Genomic DNA, 21,983 nt, shown 5'->3' with positions numbered 1-21,983 from the left:
TTTTTTTCTTCCCAAAAACAAATAATTTTCAAAATATTTGTATGAAACAAATATTCGTTAAAAACCCACTATTTGTGCTTTGCCAAATAACGTATTTGTTTTCGGGCACATCCCTAGTAGGGAGGGGAAACTCCTCCACTGAGTGGCTAATGCACAATGGACATTCTACACTTAATTTGCATATTAATAGCAATATCTTGCTGTCTTGTTGGATGCTATAGTTGTACTTTTATACTGTTGTTGTAAAGAGGGTTTATCAATACAAATCCAAGTTGGAATCAAGGTGGTAAAAGTTGATCCACACAGTCTTTTCACTGTGGTCATCCCAGGCAGCACAAATATCAAATATCACAAATAAAGTAGTACCAGAGTTCTAACCAACCTCTAACTGTGAGAGAAGAGGTGAAGGAAAGGGTGGGGCCTCAGAGAATCTAACAATCAGCCTTTATGGAATAAACACGTCTGTGTATCAATTGTGTTGATGCATCAACAGAAATGTATTATGTAAACTTAATCATTCTTCAGTCAATAGAGCCGTAACATAAGGCGAATAATAAGTGAATTATATCTCAACTCATGAAGTCTTAAGCTGCCATCATGTAAATGTCAAGACTTCAGTGGAAACTGCAGGGTTGACTCTTCTTATCAGCGGCGTCTGTGTGTAGTTTAGTAACAACTCTGAAATCTGATATGAGCCAATTGTATGGCCTTATCTCAATATCTAAGAGTTACTGTTGTGGAAACTCATACAGCAGAACCTTGGTTTATCATGGTTTACAAAGCTTCTTTGCTATTTTAGTTTGCTAGTTATTATGCTTTTCATATTTACTATCCTCTATACTAGCATAACACTAAAAAGTAAAAAAGAATGTACAACCAAAAAGGTTAAATGTATCTGAATATTCACAGTTCACAGTACATTTTTTAATGTAATACCACATATACCATGTGATAAAAATGTTAACACTCTATTTTGTGACAGCTGGTGAAGTTGGCCCTTTCTCTCCTGCGCAGATCTAATGAATAACTGAATGTTTAATTTTACGACCCAATCTCACTTTATTTATACACTCAAACGCCTCTCTTTATACAACATCTTATGTTCCCTCCAGCACACTGTCATTAAGTTGCAGGAAACAGATCAGGAAGATGTTGTTTAATGGAGGATCTGACTAAATACCAGAATGATTCATCAGACTTTAGATATGCAAAGAGAAAATAAACTGTAATTAATTTTAACAATGCATTACAATGTCAAGCTATGCCCAGCAGGTGGCACAGTCACCCACCTCAAAGAAAGGTGACTCTTCTAGTAAATGTGTTTAGACAGGACAGCCTCAAACTATAATAACCATACAATATTTTTTGGACTTATCAGTAGATATTTCATTTTTAAATCTATGAGTTCACAAGAGTTTAATAAAGAACACCTTTACAGCTTTTCAAAGGCTAATAAAAGCTGATAAGATGATGATATTTAGCTTTATATCTTTATTTTACACACTATATTAAAAGAATCTCCAAAATTATCAGTTGAGTCGTGAGAAAACTATTCTGGCTCATTTACATAATGTGCATCATTAAAAACCTTTAAAGACAAACACTGCATAATATCCCCTCACCATACATACTTTATACCCGTTCTCATGACGCAGCTAAAAATTATCTTGCCTTAATCAGACCTCCAGTACAACATTTTCTGGTCCTAACACCAAAAAGCTATAAGGAGATATAATAGCAGATATGATTGGTTTAAGGCTTTAATGAGCAACATTATGCATTCTAGCTCCGATTCATTCTTCTGCTTCTTCTTTATCATATAATTTATGTCATTATAAAATTGCTGATTACATTGCTGCCATTATGAGAGAAATTTATTACACAATAAAGCTAGCTATGCATAGTTCAGTCATACAGCAGGATCTTTACCATAAACAATCCAAAAAATGCATTTCAGACTATTAAAGAGCCCCTGATGGCTAGACCTAAATGGGGAGGAAGCATTCACCTCTTTATTGTCTTTGCCATCATAAGTCACATTTACAGAAGCTGCATATCTTGGTTTTATAACAGGCATTAACTGCTGAGATATGTGAAATAAATCTGCTGGAGTAAAAAGTACAGTATTTCCCTCTGAAATGTAGTGGAGTACCAGTATAAAGTAGCATAAGATGGACTTGTAGTAAGTAAAGTACAAGTACCTCAAAAAGTACAGTACTTGAGTAAGTGTACTTTGTTGCATTACACCACTAGAGTTAAATTGGGAATAGCTGATGTCACTTATACTGTGTTAATGTGTTTTATATGATACTGAGCCTTAATAGACTCTTTGGCCAGTTTCTCATCTACTCTGCACCTCCTAATAGCTATTACACTTCATAGTTTTGGTGGCAATATGGGAAATCCATTAACATAGTGTACAATACTTTAAAAAAAGCTAATTTAATTTGCATTGCTTGACCACTTAAACACCACATGTCTTTAAGTGCAGATGGCAGCATGTCTACTCATGAAGGTTTTAATGTTTAGCTTAATGTTTAGCTTTTTTTCAGCCTGTTTTAAAGAGATATCGAGTCAACTTCATGTTCATTTTTAGGCTGAAGTGTGGTGCTGTTGAACTGTAATGTTTTTTACTGAGAGAAGTTTCTGATATTTGTCCACCCTGTTGATATCAGTTAGGGTGGGCTAAATATTAATATTTTATCATATCCCTCATGAAGGTAGGATTTATTACAGGGCTGTTGTGTAAGATAACATTAGTTTTAGCTAGGTCGACCTAATAAACCGTCTAATCTGTCACCCACATCTCTCAACTAATCTTCAAATACAGTAGATTAACTGCCTTTTGTTCTTTCTGTTTAAATAAGGAGTCTTATTTCAAATGTCAACAGAGCCTTCTTGCTTTCATGTAAACCTCATTCCTAACCATTCCTAACATTATTGCATTTTACAATGACAGCTGAAAGTTTTTTCACCCCCTGATAACAATTCAGATATTCGTTGCATTTTGAATTATAGTAATTCCACAGCTGCAAAGCTCTGTTGGTCTGTTGGAGAGCATTAAGCAGAAACAATCTTCAGGATATACGGTTCAGAGAGCAGGGCTGATGCACACTGTTTGCTCTCCACCAACAACTGTCTCTGATGTCTTCTTACAGTAGGATGGGGCTGTAGTGCACACACCCGAGTAAAATCCCTCACACAGCTCACAGTTGAAACCTGTAGTCTCCAATGGTGAGTCGAAGAGCTCGGTTAAGCAGCAACAATGCAGGATTACAGGCCAAACCATGGTCTTGCTCCCATATGTTCGCCTGAGTTAGAAAATGTTGTGGCTTCTTAATAAAGGGTGACAGATATGGGCCACGGCAGGGGGAGGGGTCTCATTGTGGAGCCACAGAGGACTGATAACCGTGGCATATAATAGCTGTATTCCCTGCTGATAATCTGAAGCATTGTTCATTCATTGCTCTTTGCCCTCTGCTCAACAAATTCCATCACAATATGATAGTCCATGTTGCGCACACACAATTGTTTCCATACAATAGCAGTTAGACCACCATCTCTCCCAATCAAAACACTAACCTCAGATCCCCTGACCACAGCCACCTGACTGTCCCTAAATCATGGTTTAAATACCATGGTGACAGGTCTGTCTGTTGCTCCAAAACTATGGAATTCTCTTCTTCCTGTAATAGTTTTTTTTACTCATCAATGCTTTTAAGATAACACTTAAAATGCACTTTTACTTACTGTCTTTTAAACTCATCCTGCTGTATTTCTTCTAAAGCCATATATCATTTGCTTCTCTCTGTAGGAGTTTGATGTCTCGTGCATGTTGTCATAAACATTTTATTTTTCTTGTCCTCCCATTTCCCCCCCTCTGTTTCTCCCTTTGTTGTGAAGCACTTTGGATGCTATTTCCAGTAAATAAAACTGAGTTCAGTTGAGTTGAGTAACCTGAGAAACCACATTTAAGAGCACAGATGTAGTTTCCTCTTTTACAAGTTTAAGGGCACATGTGGATTATAGAAATTTTCTTCTGTTATGAGAAAATTTAAAGGAAAGGCTAGATTCTAAAAAAAAGTGTTTGTCCATTTGGGAAATATGGCCAATATTCACTTATCAGTATTTTTAAAACCCAGATAACTGCAGCTTTTCAGTATGAAGGCTCATTGTAGATGTCTAGACCAAAAATATTTTTGTCACAGTAGTTTTCTTTCAAACATTTAATCTATGCTCGCAGTTTACACAATTAAAAACTATCTGCCTGTGAGTCAAAATGTTCTGGGAGGTCCCGTAATATTAACATAAGCATAAGATTTATTAATTTTTCTTCCTCTGGTACAAGGAATTGAGTCCATACTCTGCTGCTGCTATTAAAGGGACAGTCCCACTATAATGAGCCTTGACTTAAGGTTATTAATTAGTTCATAATCTTAATTAATCTTAATTAATAATTGTATTTTTTGTTTTATCCCCACTGCTCTTCTTGTACATTACTACTTTAAGTTTTAGCTGTTTGATCCCAAAGTAAATCATTAATTATCATCTGCATTATATAGAAAATCTACACATTTTCCCCCAAATGTTCTATTCATTAATCTGTGATATCATGTTTTTTAATCTTTACTAGGCTTTTATTACTTGATCTTTTTATTACATGTTATATGAGACCCGTTTTTATTTTATATGGCCATTTTTTAAAAACATTATAGGCTATAGAGCCATCTTATAAGATATTTACCGTCTGTGTGAATTCAGAAAAGATAAAAAAAAACAAACAAAAAAAAAACATTGTGTCCATAAAACACAACATTTTAAACTTACTATTTAACAAAAGACATAATATGGACCTCCGATCTCCCATCTCATCTCTCTATCGATATCTGACAGGGACAATCGAGGCTTCCTGTTTCTCTTTCTCATCATTTGTATTTTGCGACTGACTGCAGCTTCTGCGCTGCTGCTGCTGCTCATACGCAATCCCTGGATAGGTGGTTGCCATGGATTCCTGGGTCACATGCGTGGGTTTCCTGTAGCCAGAAGCAGCAGAAGATGCTTGGATCAAAAATCCAGAGCCATTTTCACTCAAGAAAAAGAAGGGATCCGCTGTGGATGGCTTGCTGACTGACTGGGTGACCTGACTACACCCGTCTGCTAATTTGGCTTTTCAAAAAAAAACAACCTCAGCTGTGTGCTTTTGATTATTTCAAATTCGCAGCAAACCGGTTTTGTCCACATCCATAGACTGATAATAGGAATGAGTATAGAAATTCCTGAAGGACTGACGGAGCTGTTACAGAGCTTTACCGTGGAAGTGTTGAGGAATCAGCCCAGGGACCTGCTCGAGTTTGCATTACAGTACTTCACCCAGCTGAAGGACAGTGAGACCAAAGAGGCCTCATTTGGCAATGACCAAAATTCGGCCCCAAGACCTGGAAAAGCGGTCAATTTCATTGACGAAGCCATGCAGATCGATTCGGAAAACGGAGAGGAGGAGGACGACGATGACGAGGAATTCATAGGTAGGCTAACAGATGCCAGGCAGATATGTGAATATGGATAACCTTTGTTTATTTTGAGTGATGAGCAGTAGCCCGTCTGCTCTGGCTGGTGAGAATAAGAAACACATTGAGCGCAGTGATGCTCCAGCGCCCGCCACCTTGCATCCACCATGGCTCTGTCATTTGCCATATATGGTCAGGGAGGCTGAATGATGGTTTAATGAACGTCTCCTGCTCTTCATCTGTGCAGACACGTTTTTGTGATAAGGACATCGTTAAGGCACAATAGCTGCAGAAAAAAAGGGATTGTGTGTGTGTGTGTGTGTTTTCAGAGAGACCCTGCACCTCTAGGTCATTTGAATATTTTCAGTTTTAGGTGCAGGCCTGATGGGCCTACCCTGATTATGTATCAAATAATAATGACAAATCAGACCAAGGTAGAAAACTGAATGATGATGCAAGCAAATATAAAATAGCAAATACTGAGCTAGATTAATTTTTGCTACAGAAACTGGGGTCATATTTAACACAATGGCCGGTGCAGGATTGCCATAAGGTGCAGCAAGTAGCATAGCAACCCAGAGCTCTGACACAGCATCCCGATGAGTGGTGGGGTCTGTGAGGCTGGCTGCAATGGTTACATAAGGACAAGTGCACAATATTCAATTATTAAACTAACTATTGTAGTATTTATTGTAGTATTTGTGGGTCATGACATTGCCCAAAAATGACACGACTGGTACCGTGTGCCCCTGATATTCCAGTGAGCTCCCTGGGACAACACTGGCTGCCAGGTTATTAATGGATGAGACCTCCTATCTAATGTATATTTCATACCAAGCTATTGTGTCAGAGCTTGGCACTTTTTTTTTTTACTGTGTTTTACATTTGAATTTGTCTCTCATTTAAATTTGATTCAAAGAGACAAACACACTTCAAAGCAGCTGTCCTTATTCAGGTTTTACCCAAATGAATATGGATCCCTAATGAGCACAGGGCTGGGTATTCTCTAGTACACGTATAGTGCTGTGGATTTTGAACAACAGCACATTCATCCAACCCTTTCCAGTGATAATTCAGTTACTGTAAGATAGATTTACTTTATGATAGAATCTAACACGTTAATCTATATTTTATGCTTTTGCAGCCCCGGTAATAAACAGATTCATCAGAAGAGCATCTGGTGAGTTGTCATTTGCTGCCTGGTTTAATCTTGCTGTTAAGAGCCTGATCTGTCAAGAGGAAGACTCTGGACAGTGTCACTGCTGCAAATATATAAAAGTTCTTTGACATACACATCTGCATCAGATTTGCTCCAGTACAAACAATATGGAAGTATTTTTCCATCTGTCTTTTCTCACTGTCTTCAGCATTATGTAATAGTGTTGATTTATTAGAGTTTTGTCTCGAGCCTGGTTAACAATGTCAATGAATGATGTGTGCGGGGAGTTCAAGACAAGTACTGCTACTAATCATAATCTCTCGCTTACGATAATAATGAGGTTGTAGCTTCACAAGAGTAACTTTGCTGTTTGACAGTCTGAATGGACACAAGTATGAGCAAGTGAATGTACTCGATCACATTTCCTGAAGCATATTTCTTACTTTTTATCACTTAAAATAGGAAATTAACATCCTCAACATAAATTAAGAAGCTACAATAGCAGCCAGTTAGGTTCATTCAAGTAAAAGATTTTACAACTGTATCTTACCATTAAAATACAGGAAGGAAATGTGAAATGCTACCACCATCACTGCACCCCCCTAAAGCGCCACACTTAAGATGAGAAAAGTTGTGTTTACTGTTTTATTGCATGAATTGATGCTGAATCATCCCTGGGATTTGGATTTTGTTGTTAGATCTGAATGAGGATTGTGTGTACTTCAATGTTTGTGTTAAAATTTTGTTGTCCTCCTTTTATGAAAGACCCGTCAGAAATTTGAAGTTTTAGTTGAATTTGCAGCTTGTAGTTCATTAATTTGTTGGTCTCTGTCATGCAGTGTGTGCTGAAGCGTTCAATCCTGATGAAGATGATGAGGATAAAGAGCCACGGGTAAACTGTGTTTTTGTGCCACAAACATTTGGTTCTCTTGTCTGGTTTGATTTTACCTGAAGAGTACGAAACTCTGAGTCTAAAGAAAATAGTCTTCTGTATGTAATTTAATGTGTAGGCTGCTATATGGCCGACTAACAAGATTGATTTAATTTGCAGGTCACCCACCCAAAAACAGATGAGCAGAGACAGAGACTACAGGAAGCATGTAGGGACATTCTTCTGTTCAAGAATTTGGATCCGGTGAGTAGATTACTTTGTGCTCTGCCATCTCTTAAATTACACAAAGGAGAACATGCAGAACCTGCGGGTTTTTGCCACAACTCAGTGCACCATGCATGATATTTAAAGATGGTCATATTTAAGCTGAAACAACACACCGAGTGGATTGTTTCAACACATAAAATTCAAATACTTGACTGTTGTTTTTTTGTTAAACACTGCTACATCATACCATCACAGGAAGAGATGTCTCAGGTGCTGGATGCAATGTTTGAGAAGTTCTGCACAGAAGGGGAGCACATCATTGATCAAGATGATGATGGGGACAACTTCTATGTTCTTGAAAGGTGCTCTTTCATGTCATGCTTAGTCAGTGGTTACATCTGAATCAGATTATGATTGACAAATGTATTTGGAAAATGTTTTCTGCTGTTAAAGATTTAAGGAAACACCAGTATGCCTGTTGTGTCTTCATATTTTCTCTGCTTGTCTGTTTTCCTTTTTTTTCAGTGGGACGTATAACATTTTTGTAAAGGTTGATGGTGTGGAGAAGCTGGTAGGCAGCTATGACAACCGAGGCAGCTTCGGAGAATTGGCGTTGATGTACAACACCCCCAGGGCAGCCACAATAATTGCCACTTCGCTTGGAGCCCTTTGGTGCCTAGTGAGTAAACCAAAAAATCCTCATGTAAGAGCACAGTCTGCTCCATAGTTCGGTTTTATAACAGTCAGTTCTCATGATTTACAGTAAATATCCATGTTGTCTGTGGCACTGATTGCCCTGGTGCCACAGGTGAGATCGAGCCGTCTCATTGAGTTAACACACAAACCCTAAAGAATGAGAGAACTCTAATCTTGCCCCTGGACATTAATTCATTAATGCCAATATTAAAACTAATGAATGTGCAAACCGGGTATGAGAAATGATACTCATGAATGATAATACAGGCCCATTCAGAGAGCTCAACTATCAGTTCAGACAATCAAGGCAAAACTTGTCTGTTTTAGTAAGTATGCACCTCAGATGAACTCAGGTAGCTAAATACTCAAGATGTTATAAATTATCAAAATCTGCAAACTGGGGCTGCCAAACCCATCATGAAGTAGAAATAAATAGTATTGTCTGAATGGCTTCAGTTGAATGGTATTTTAGCTAAACAACATCCAACTATTTTCTAAATTGTAGCCAGAACAGCTGTTTTGAATATTCCGTTGCTACTTGATCCTGTTTCTGTGATGCAGTTTATATATTAATGACTCAGTGAGAGTTGTGTCCTTAAACTGTGGGTAACGGTTTTGTTATGTCATCTGTATGCAGACCGGGCAGGTTCCAGCTGTATCCCCTGTTGACCTGGGTACTTGTAGTGTGTGTTTCGGTCTGTGAACAAGCAGCCAAGTGGAACAGTGTGCAGCATTTTGTGTCAGCCAAGTCCGAGCATCAAGCCCTTTAGGTTGAGGAGGGACAGTGCTGCTGAAGGGCCTCTGAGCAAACAGTAGACTATAGTAGCATGAGCCCTAAGCAGCTGCCTATAATGCCTACTCTACAGTGTGTGACCACCTAACCACTGTTGCCATGTAACATGTCGCCGGCCATCATTTGTTTCTAAACTGTATATCATCCTGAAATGACAAATGAAATTTAAAAGTTTGTAATCAAAAGCAGCAGAATGACTTGAGCACATGGGTGCTGCAGTTTATCTTGGGTGGTGTTATGGTTTTCAGGGGACCTGCTTACTTAAAATCTGGTTTACAGCGACCCCTGCTGTGAAATGTTGTTTCATATGAGATATTATTTGGTGAAAGGGTACCGGAAATGTCTAGAACTGGAGGGAAAATGCAAATGAGTACCTAGCTATCCTGATTTCCAGAGAGTACAGGGACAAGTGCAGCATTTAAAAATACATGTTACAGGCTACCAGACTTATTGAGCAACTCGGATTGTTTCTCAAGTGGTTGTTAACATAAACCTGAATGTTTTTTCCTCTGAATCTCTCTCTCAGGATCGTCTGACATTCAGGAGGATCATAGTGAAAAACAATGCCAAGAAAAGGAAGCTGTATGAGGCATTCATTGAAACACTACCACTGCTTACGTCATTAGAGGTTAAGATAAGTTTCATCCTCCAGCGTTAAGAAGCTGCAGTGTGCACCTACAGTAAAGCCATGGTCATCTAAGTTTCTTTTCATCCACAGCTCTCAGAGAGAATGAAGGTAGTAGATGTGATATCCACCAGAGTGTACACTGATTCACAGCAGATTATTGCTCAGGTGATTAATCTCTTTGTATTATCTGTACCTAGATCAGACTTTTCAGCATTTATAAACACACGTTCTTTTTTGTGCTCGTTTACAATTCCATTCATGCTTTGTATTACAGGGGGATCTAGCTGATTGCTTCTACATTGTTGAGTCTGGCCAAGTTAAAATCAACATGAAGAGAAGCAGGGTATGAGACGAGAAGCAGTCTACTTCTGATTATATTCATACAGTTTATACATTGGTGTTTTCTGTGTGGTATCTTATAGTATGCATGTTTCATTCTTTTCAGACGAAAAAAGACCAGGAGGAAGAGGAGGTGGAAATTGCCACGTGCTCCAGGGGCCAGTATTTCGGGGAACTGGCGCTTGTCACAAACAAGCCGAGAGCTGCATCAGCCTATGCTGTGGGAAGCGTCAAATGCTTGGGTACATTTTGTGCAACTTTGTGACAATTCATACATTGTTTCTAGCCATTAAATTTCCCAATATGCCACCAATTACCTTATGTTAGTTTAGATTTATCTTTATAATAGAGAACATAAATATGAGTAAAGGCAGGTCTTCTTCCGTTGCATTACTCTCCTTAAACTACACGCATGTCTGACTCTTCTCTTCTTTTGTTTGCCAGTCATGGATGTTAAAGCCTTTGAGAGATTGTTGGGTCCATGCATGGACATCATGAAGAGAAACATTGCTAACTATGAGGAGCAGCTGGTGACCCTGTTTGGAAGTAGCACTGAGATTGAGCAACAAAGTGCATGAGACGGCCCCAATGGACCATGAATTGGTTGATGAAAAAAAAAAAGGCTTGTACGGATGTTTTTTCCCCTCATAACCACTTAAACAGCTTTTCTTACAAGAAATGTGAATATACACTACAAGATTTGTGTGTCAGATAAATAAAACAGACTATGTCAGTTTCCCATGTGAGACATTTTAACAGTTTGCCACAGAGTGTTATGAGAAAAGTAATGTAAGCCAAAGCAGAGTTGCTTAAAGCTTGTTTAAATTAGATTTCTCACGACTCTTTAAAAATGTAAGTGTACATTTTACCTGTCAGTGTCAGATTTGTTTGTATATTGAACACTTTTGTTAACGCTCACCTTTTTTTCACAGTGTTATAGTTGCACCTACAGCATTAATATCCTTTGTAAATTTCTAAACATAGTTTGTTAAAATCAGATGCCAAAGGTAATTTCTTACTGGATAATTGTGAGCAGATATGTTACAGTCTCTTGTCATTTCTGGCAAGAGCACTCACTAACACTTGCAACGTGAGGCACACTAGTACAAGAGTGCCCCAACATGAAGAAAGATAAACAATGTTTGTAAAGGAACTGATTTGATTCTGTGTTTGAATAACATCTTTCACACTTTTGATCACTACAGAATGTAGATTTGGCAGTACTTCAACATTTTTACAGAATACATTTCTGTTAATCATAAGATTCAATCCATGTTCATAAACTGTATATCATTGTTGGTAAGTGTTTGTGGCTGTTAGCCTAATACTATGCTTTTGCAACAAAAAAAAACTTCAGAGAGATAGCTGATAGTTTTGTATGAATATACAAACACATTGCTGTACAATTTGAAATTGAGTATTTACTGTTATTATATAGGCCCACCTTTAATTGAATAAGTTGCCCCACTAGACTGTAGTCATTATAAGCAATGTCTCGAGACAGTTAATTTTCTTGTGTTTTAATGTAAAATTTAAGTCATACTGTTTTTGTGTCAGTGAAACATACATTATGATTATGACATCCATTATTGCTGTCTACCTCTGCCAACAACTAATGCTGTTTGGAAACATATATTGTAATGTTCCCTCTCAACAGGAAACTACAGTGGGTCCCCCCTCCTCTCTCTCTCTCTCTCTCTCTCTTTTTAAAATGAATAATTGAAGTCTTCTGTATTTTGTCTGTGGTTTACTGCAGCTTAAATTGTTTAAAGCTGGTTTAACATTAAAACATTATACTTTTATTTTCCCCCCCATGTGCAGGTAGTTCTGGTAATTTTTGAAGGCGAACCCATAATACTGGCTGGAAGTACTGTATGTTTCACTTTTCATGTCAATAAAGAACATTTTTATATTTATTTGTATATTTATTTGTTAAAATTAGGGGTAGCACATTTTCAAACCTATTCATTCAGCACTCATTCACCATTCATTCATTCCTTTTCATACAGTCATTAATTTATTCATTCATTGGTTCATGCAGTCAGAAGTTTAAGCAATGATGTTATTTCCAGAAAAAGGACATTTGTAATAGAGAAAGCAATGTGAGCAATTAGCTCTTGTTGTACTTGCAACATAACAGATAAAAAAATAACCATGTATTGTTCCTGTTATTGCCAATCAGCTGTTACTGGGTAGTAACAGGCGTGTACTTTCATCCAATGAAACGATGATAAACAAACTAGGCCCCGCCTTTTGTATTTTTCCCAACTGTCTAATCCAATAGAATCTCTAGATTCTCATTATTGGCGTTCTTATTCACCAATAGGAGGCCTTCTCTGAACACATTAATTCCCACCCCTCGAGTGAATGCCAGAGAGTTTCTTGATGGCGACAGATCTGGTAAGTGGGAAGTTGTCTACTTTTTTCGATGAAACAAAAGGTTTAAACTATTTTTTAACGCGAACAATGCGTGACCCGTGTCTTTGCAATTCTAACACGATGTTTTAGCGAGGTTGTCAAGCGCTTATTTAATGTCGAAATGACAGGTTGTGTTCTTGACATTTTTTTTCCGCTGTGACGCTTGTTGTTTTGGTCATAACAAAATTCGATAGCAGTTTATTGTTTCGCAACAAGTCATTCAGTCGATAAAATTTGCTTTAATGAGTGTGAAAATGTCGTCGAAAGGCTTCTAGAGGTTTTCATGTCATTCATTTTGAACGGGGCAGAGGGGTTGCGTCATGCCTCAACTTGTTGACATTCTTTTGTTTACAGTGTTAGACCCGACAACCTCTGTATTTGAGCTGAGGACACTGCTGCTGCTCTAGACGAGTGGGAAAACAGCAGGCCTGGCCTTCAGACAGTCTTTTTTGGAGATGATAATATTACAGAAACGTTTTATTGACTGACATTAACGGACTGACAATAATGTCGTCAGTAACGTTATATCCGCGTTCACGAAGCAACGGTTTGTCAGAGCGTGCAGCGACAGTTGAACGCTTGTGAGAAACACAACGGATCGTTAGTTGCTCCATGTAATCTGATTTATTTGACGTTCACAGCCTCTTTTATATTTTAAACATATTTTCTTTAACTGTCGTGTGAAACCAGATAAATTACAAATCAACACTGAATATTTTTAATTCTGCCGTTCGCTTTCTAATACATACTTTAAACGCAGTGTTTTCGAGTCTCTATACGCCACTTTTTACAACGAAGTGCAGCTTTTTATCACTTTTGCTACGCAGTTATGAATGAATGAGCTCTGGTGCGCATGCGCCAAATCCTTTTAAGTTTATAAACAAGGCCTCCACGCAGCGAGTCACATGACCAGTCACAGAGGTTTACTGTGTCGATTCAGAGACAAAGGATTCCCAAAAGGCTGCCTACCTTTTCCATGATATTGACGCAATACATGGCAGTACATGACATGTCTTGCAATTATTACATGCTGTCTGGATTTTTTATTATTGGCTGTGGTCAGAAATCTTTGGTAGCTTAAGTGTGTTATGTTAATGTTTTTTAATCTGTATGTTTTTATCATGCCATAATGAAACTACAATATTACTGTCCCAAATCCACATACCATCTTTCTGACTTACTTATGGAATTACATGTGGTAATAGTTACTCTTTTTCCTACTATTGTGAGTGGTGGTTATCGCTAATTGAAATAGCACTGTGCAGCAGTTTCCCTTTGTTAGTGAAAGCTCTAAATTTGTCTTTTGGTTTTGCCTGAAACCAGCTGACGTGGCAGAATATGATGATGGAAGCTGAGTAAATTGACCTGCAGCCTGTTAACATAGAGGAGACAGCAGATCATTGTAAGAATGGATGAATCCTTTGATCCACTGAAATGTAATGAGGACCTGCCCTCCTCACCTGGGTGCCAAATGGATTATGGTAAAATGCCAAAATAGCATTATAAATCACATTCCATATGTAAGCAAAATGAACTATTGTACATATTAATTATGGGTATTACTGGTGGCCTCTCTTAAGATGACATGCCAGAGCTGCAAGAGGTGGAGGAGGACCAGAGGTCTCCGGGGTTATTTCAGGTTGGAGCAGGAGTGTCTCACCAGGAGCTCAGCTGCTCTCCCAGCACCAACTGGCTTGCTGAGCTGGCTAACATTGCCACCAGTCCTCAGAGCCCACTGCTGAAGGACGCCCCACATAAGAGGTTTGTACGAATGCTTACCAGCAATAAAATCAGTTAAGTCTGATGAATACATATATCTGACAAAAACACAAAAAGAAGTTCACAACACATGTCATAACATGTAGGATTGGCAAGTTAGTCACATTGCTGTTATGAAATATCCTCTTAGATTTTGTTGATTTTTCAGCAATGGCTTACTATATTAACACCATTATGACCAGGATATTGCAAAATAATTTTCACAATAAACCTGTTTAACCAATTTTGTGGTGTTGAATACTTGATTTCATTCTGTTTTTAGTAGTTATAGATATCACTTTAAAAAATATACAGTATCACATGTCATATGTTCACTTATGATCATAATATATATTAATGACATTTTATTTTTTTTCAGATCATCTCCAGTCCACATCTTTGGCAACAGTAATAGTTTACATTCCTACGCCCGGCCCCCATTAGCCAGTAGTGCACCCAACCCCTCCAGAGGCCACCTCAGGGAGCGCAGGCGTGTCAGGGTAACTTTTCACTTCTAAAAAACATCCAGTCCTGTGATTATGTTCTTTTAAATTCTGTATCAGTATTGCCTACTGGCATACTGACATTGTTTCTTAGAGTTCATTGTGTTCTAACATGTTTTTTTTAATTATGTACAACAGGCCAGCAGTGAATCAGAGTCTGGAGTTTTCTCGATGTCCTCATCATTTTCTGATGACGAAGACATGGCCTGGTCTCACTCCTGGCCCTCCACTGCCTGGCACTGCTTCCTTAAAGGTATGTAGATATACACTCATGTACATAGTCATCTGTCAGTACATACACACACTTACACCCATCTACACACTCACATTCAGTATCACCGTGGTCTTTTCTTAGAATTTCTAGAAAAAGAAAAGCCTCATGGCTTAAAAGCACAATAAAAGGTAACAGTCCACATGTTAACGTACGTGTTGCCCAGTCACAAGTTTACAGGGATGGAACGTGCTCCTAAATGGATCGACAGGTCTTGTAATAACACTACAAAACAACAAAGTCATTCATTAACATAAAGCTGATTAAAGTTTTTATACCACATTTTCTATTATGATCAGTTTAGAAGCAATTTTATTTCCATCTATCAGTCAAACATTTCAACAATGTATGTAAATATGCCTGCAATTTATGTGGTCAAAACATTACTAATTGGGCCATTAACTTCACGGCTCTTGAAGTGTGCTGATGACAGACAGTAATCTGTTGTTTGCTGAGAAGATCCTTCATTTACAATCATTCCCAACCAAGAAAAACATTAATTAAAGTATTTATAGAGAAGGTCTGCCCTCTGGTGTCCAAACAGCAATATTGCATTCATTTCCAGCATTCTCCTATCAGCCCCAAGAGATATCTGCTCATTCATCATTTTACATTGTTGTGTTGATATTCAGGAACTCGCCTGCGCTTCCATCGAGGTCCTAATGTGGAGTGGCAGGAGGCTGATGAACTCGGGGATTCTGATGATGATTCAGATGATGAGACTATGATGTCATCCTCCTCCTCTCTCAAGGTGGGCAACAAATAGTGATATGTCTGTAAAATGATCCAAAATATTCTGCTATACTCTAGAATACTTGATATATTCATATAAACCTGAAATCTAGCATTGCTGCCTCTCTTGCTAGATCAGTGATTCCTTTTCAGTGTGTCTTCTGTAGACTTTACAAATTCTTTGAATGGCCACAAGATGGCAGAAAGAATTACAGTGACGGAGACTGAGTGCAAGAAAAGTCCTCAAACACATAACATCCTTGATGAGTTGGAGTGGCAGTCTAATAAAGTATTACATAGACTAAGTTTTCAGACAATTGGGCACAAAGTTGTTTTTACACCAATTCTTATTTGGCGGTGATTTCAGTTATTTTGTCTTGCTGGTGAGTAAAGATTCATCTGATTGGCCTTTTGTTTCATTTACAGAGATTTGGTTCAGAGGGGCTTAAATTAGTGAGCCATGAAGAGACAATATCTTTTGGCCAGGCAGTTCTTAAACTGACCTTTGACCCTGGCTCACCTGATGACGGCCTTTTGACAGCTGAATGCCGATTGGATCACCCATTTTTTGTCAGAAGTAAAGGTAAAATAATACTGTTTAAAATCAATTCTTTAACTATTTCTTGTTTTCTGTTTTTAGTCCATAAGATACATGTCAGCTTTGTTGGCAAAATTACATCAAAAACAGATTTTTAAAGCAATATGGGGAATGAGTATTTGCCAACATAAGCTTTGCTTTCACTGACCAAATGTTGTTTGCAAATGCAAATTATTTAGTTTTATGAATAACAGCTTTTTAAAAAATAAACAGCTTTGAGATAAAATTAATCTGTAATCAACCATCTGTGTTTTTCAGGGTGGGCCTCCTTTTATCCGAGCCTTACTGTGGTGCACCATGGGATCCCTTGCTATGAGATGCAACTGGGCGATGTGTGCCTGCCGCCAAACCACCCAGATGCCATTAACTGTGATGACTCTGTTGTCTTTGACACTTTCAGAAGGTACAAACCCCCCAACTAATGTGATCTTTCTTTGCATAAGAGACTGAAGTACAGCATTTGTGTCTACAGTATCTGTGTGAAGAACACTTTCTGCTTATATCGTTAATGAAAGTCTAATGCAAACACATAGTTGAATGTACACACACACACCCCAAAGAAGCAGCCTTGCTCCCCTTGAATTTTGACATAATATTAAGTTTGATATTAAGTACAGTCTTGTTTCTTCTCAGGACAGAAATATTTGAACTTCAAAGTTAATATCTATAAATGCCATCTATTATCTATACAATGGTAACATGAAACTTTATTGTACTCAATTGTATTTAAATATTTTACATCTTTATTATCTTATTTAACAAAGTATATAAACAATTCATAGACTTCTTTTTATTATGACTTAAAGCTTGTAGAACAAATTATACTGCATAAAGTGTGATTGTTCTTCTGTCTATATATAGCTTTGAATAAAGACCACTACAAACAAGAGTTACAAATATTATAATAATAATATATTGCACCCTGAAAACAAAATAACTAATTCATAAATATGTTTTTGTGTTCACTCATTACATGGAACATGTGTGTCTACAATTGTTCAAAATTATTTATAGATTCAAGAGAAATCTTGACAATTTGACCAAAGTTTAAAGGCCATTTTTTTGACTTTTGGTTGATATACAAACTACACTTGTACATACAAATACACAAAAAAAGTTACAGATAAAATGTGACCGCTTAGAGGAACATAGTATTAATTTCTGTCTTTCTTTTCCTTCCCCTCTGCTACAGTTATGACTTCACCCCATTAGATTCCTCAGCAGTGTATGTTCTCAGCAGCATGGCTCGTCAGCGCAGAACCTCCCTGTCCAGCAGTGGTGCTGTCAGTCCAGACTGTGATAAACTTGAGCGCTCCAGCTCCCCACAATCCTCGAATAGCAAATCAAACAGGAGCCACGCCTCAGGGACAGCCAGTGGTGCCACACCTACAAAATGCAAGCGGCCAATGAATGCCTTCATGCTCTTTGCCAAGAAGTACAGAGTGGAGTACACACAGATGTATCCTGGGAAGGACAACAGGTGTGCTAAATGGACTCAATGCACTCATCACACTATCATACATAACAATAGCTTTTCTTGTATAGGAGAATGAGGTTAATGAATGTCTTCATCACTGTGTCACATCTTAAGGTCACGTTAGGCCTTCCAACTAACCGTGTCATGGTCCAATGTTAAAAATAAATAAATATTGAGCAGAGTAATCACGAGCACAGTGTTGCAGTTTATAGTCTGGTAGTGTAAGGCTAATGCTATGCCTCATGAACCTCAAAGACCCTAAAGCTGCCAGTGTTCTTCATCAGGTGTTAACACAGTTTTAACACTGAAAATTAGGTGGCTGTATCCGACAATTTCTGTAACTTTCAGAAACAGCCAATCCAACATGCGTGCCCACTTCACACAGTGGTTGGCCAGGTGTGTGGAGGTGAAAGTAGGGTTTGAACTTCTCTCTGAAGATTTCTCTTCTCATTCTGTCGTTTTTTGTGTGTATAAACAAGCGCAACATTATGATTGCCTTTCCCTCTCTATGACGGTCAGCTTTTCACCCTGCCTTCGAGTGTCGCCGTTCAGAACAGCTATAAATACTTTTGTCTTCTGATGTGGTCAGAGAACACGTCGAATGAACTAGTTCTTTTCAAGCAGTACCCAGTCCAAAGGGCGAGGATAAAGTAACACTCTTGGATAGTAAAATCTTAAGAAAGTTAAAAAAAAAAAAAAGGAGCCCAGGGAGCATCTGGGTCATTCTTTCAGCTCTGTATTTGTTTTGGCAGTAATGTAGAGGCAGGAAAAGTGACAATTACACTGGTAGATTGCCAGTTCTAATACTTGGACCAGCTGTGAAAATGTGGTAGCAAATGAAAAACACTCTCTCCTCTCTCCTCCACCAAGGAGCCCATGAGAAATGCACTTATCTCACCACCAGAATTTGCCTGATAATTTATTAAGTTAATCATCACTCAGCCAGTGTGGGTCCCACTGCTGACATCATAGAAGACCTTCCGCATTACGTCCAGTGAATATGTTGGCTTACCAAATTAAGTCATTTAATTAGGCACTCTGGAAAACCACACAGTGTATACTGTTAGTTCATCATTTAATACCTGCGACCTAAAATTAAATGATAAATTTTAATTTTAAAGAGCTGTAGTTGCAGATCCTGTAAAAATGCACACAGGCTTTAGTCATTTTCTTAGTACATAAAAAGATAATGGGGAAAAAAAGAGAAAGAAAAAGAAAGTTTCACAGATCCTTTTAAGACAATAATAATCTGAAAAAGGTGAGCCCTTGATCTTCTGACTCTAACCTTTCATTTCAGAGCCATTAGTGTCATCCTGGGTGACAAGTGGAAGAAGATGAAAAGTGAGGAGAGGAGGATGTACACCATGGAGGCCAAGGCTCTGGCTGAGGAGCAGAAAAGGCTCAATCCAGACTGCTGGAAACGTAAAAGAACCAATTCAGTAAGGACCAATTTCAATGAAGTGTACCACTCAGTAGCTTGTTATATATAGTTATATTTACCCAGTCTTCCGTTTCACTCATGTGTCCACCATATACGTACCACTTATATTGTATTGTCTTTCAACAGGGTTCCCAGCAGACCTAGATAATCCCCCAGAATCCCCAGCTGCTGGTGTTTGGCATGGAGAGGTGCTGGACAGAGTCTGATAGACCGCTTGATGCCTCTTTGCTCTCCTGTATTCTTGAGACTCAACTGTGATGCTGAATTCACTTGCTTTTTATAACCTTGAAACATTATAGAGACAAACCAGTAAGAAGAAAACAAGAATTATGAACTATAAACAAAGCATGTAATCTAGTCACTAACAGTGCATATATTTTCTTATATCTTTAATGTCAAAGATGTCTTATTCCCCTGAGATAAGAATGAATCTTCTCATTTATTTCAGGTTATTTCATATTCAAGGTTGAAAAAAAAATGAGAGTCTGTGGTGCTATGATTCATTGTAGTAGAAGCAGTAAACAAGTGTCTATTTATAATTGTAAAAAGGGGAATTTTAGATAACTTTCTCACAACTGTTCATACTGATTATATTTGTAAGATTGGATATATTGCACAGATTGGTAACCCTTTCATACATTTTGTAATACAGTATATATTCTGCCACTGAACTCTGGCCAACAGTTTGTGATACTGCCCTGCCAAGTCTGTAGATTGTTCTTGCCCAACCACCTGGCCATATGATGAGAAGGCTTTCAGCATGTGGTGGTTTACACTCAGTCACGAAGGACTTCAGGCCTTCACTGTAAGTGTTTATTCCTATTGCACTTTATATAAATATGTAATCTAATCCTATACAGCCATTGTATACTAGTGGAAACCATTTGTATAATACAGCTAGTATCTTGACAGTTAGCCGTTTGACACAATCATGGCCCAATAGCCATGTTCAGCTTTCAGGTTGAATTTCAAGTGCTTTGTTCATAATGTACAGGTTTCACAACCCCATCAACCTCACAAAATATCCTTGTATCATATTATAAATATTTTTTTTTAAACTTGCATCTTATCTAAGTGTTTGGCTCTTTTTCATAAACTGTAGTTTTGTAATCACGGCCTGCTGGGATGCTTGGCTTTGTTTTTGAATACATGTTAACCAGTTTTGTTTGTCCTTTTGAATTATCAGCTTCCTCTCATGAACAAGTGTGAGTCCTTGAATGACACGCTGAACCAGGCAAATTTTACCTTTAAGCTTTAAGAGCTCTTAATATCCATGTATGTAAACGTCCAACAAGTAAAGCCTGTTGTTTTCAGGTAATAACACATTTAAAGTGTTTTATTCTCCTGTTTCACTGCTGGTCTGCTACATCAAAACCATCACACGCAGATGCTAACAAAGCCTCTCAAGTAGCAATTGTACTGCAGCAGGATTATTCATTCTTGGACTGAATGAGGATAGCGTTAAAGGTTTTAATTGAATCTTATACTTACTGGAACCATGGCCTCCTCCCCTGGAGATGAAAAAAGGGATCTGAAAGGAAATGAAAATGAAAGAACACATTATCATAAGCTTTTAACTGGAGACAATGTTCTCCAGTATTTTCACAGCACTTAAGAATAAAAACGTCCTGTGATGATGTTAGATGTGCAAGATTAGCCTAATTTGCCTTTCTGACTGATGCTTGTATAGACATAAAGGCGCTATAGAAAGAAGTGGTAGAAATATACAATATTATTACCAATTTTAAGATATCATTTACATTGTTAGAGCCAGAGGGCGCCAGCTCTCCATTTTTGTTCAAGCAGCTCTTCCCTGTGTATAAATGTCTCCCAACTCATCTATCTTTTGTCAAAGATAATGTTATAAAATCACCATAGAGATTATCTATGGATTAGGGAACAATAACATGTTGCAGTTGTCTTTTTAATACCATAAAAATAGCACAAAATAATTTACTTTTGATCTTACTGAAAGTTAAAAAACAACCTAAGACCCCTCATGATTTATGGCCATTGGGAAGTTATTATTTTCATATTTCTAAATATCTTGAGGGCCCTGCTTGTCTGTAAGAAGAGAATGGGTAGTCTGAGAGGATGAGATTCATAGTGCTGCATGCCTCATGAAATAACAATGATCAACACCCCGCAAGCCTTTCAAGCATAGGAATCTAATTATAGCAAACCCGTAACCGGGCACTCCAAAATGAACCGGGTTGAGTACTTTATGGAGTATTTGAAGAAATGGAAAATTACATCCAATGTGCTTCTGGCTCAGTGCTATTAAGTTTAAAAGGTGGACTAAATAAAATATCGTAGTTATTGCGATCAAAATTTAAAAACATTTTTCAAATCTTGTCACATTTTAGTAAATTAAAACACTGTGTCAGTGTCATGAGAGGAAGCAAAGATGTCTGTTTATGAACATTTACTGTGTGGAGTGTAGGGACATGGCACGATGCTGTAAAACCACACCCATCATTTTCTGATTAACATTTAATTTTTCATAAAACAGTGGCTTTAGGATTCGTCACGCTCACTTGTTCAGGAGTGTAGGCTGGCCTGTC

General features: G+C 37.9%; 2 protein-coding genes across 2 annotated transcripts; both read left to right on the top strand.

Moving 5' to 3' along the window:
- Positions 1–4,928: 4,928 nt before the first annotated feature.
- On the top strand, positions 4,929–12,133 carry LOC137183251 (cAMP-dependent protein kinase type II-beta regulatory subunit). Its single transcript, XM_067590167.1, has 11 exons — positions 4,929–5,525; positions 6,652–6,687; positions 7,506–7,558; positions 7,718–7,801; positions 8,021–8,127; positions 8,291–8,444; positions 9,781–9,882; positions 9,973–10,047; positions 10,157–10,225; positions 10,328–10,463; positions 10,666–12,133. Exons 1-11 carry the CDS (start codon positions 5,261–5,263, stop codon positions 10,797–10,799), a joined length of 1,215 nt encoding a protein of 404 aa, XP_067446268.1. The 5' UTR covers positions 4,929–5,260; the 3' UTR covers positions 10,800–12,133.
- A 410-nt stretch (positions 12,134–12,543) lies between these two features.
- Positions 12,544–20,532, top strand: hbp1 (HMG-box transcription factor 1). The gene is made up of 11 exons (XM_067590162.1): positions 12,544–12,621; positions 13,963–14,120; positions 14,220–14,400; positions 14,777–14,897; positions 15,039–15,153; positions 15,804–15,922; positions 16,330–16,486; positions 16,760–16,904; positions 17,694–17,981; positions 19,276–19,417; positions 19,546–20,532. Exons 2-11 carry the CDS (start codon positions 14,048–14,050, stop codon positions 19,561–19,563), a joined length of 1,359 nt encoding a protein of 452 aa, XP_067446263.1. The 5' UTR covers positions 12,544–12,621; positions 13,963–14,047; the 3' UTR covers positions 19,564–20,532.
- The last annotated feature ends 1,451 nt before the right edge of the window (positions 20,533–21,983 follow it).

This window comes from Thunnus thynnus, chromosome 5, assembly GCF_963924715.1.
Source record: "Thunnus thynnus chromosome 5, fThuThy2.1, whole genome shotgun sequence".
Taxonomy (NCBI): Eukaryota; Metazoa; Chordata; class Actinopteri; order Scombriformes; family Scombridae; genus Thunnus; species Thunnus thynnus.
This window is presented reverse-complemented; position numbering and strand designations above follow the sequence as displayed.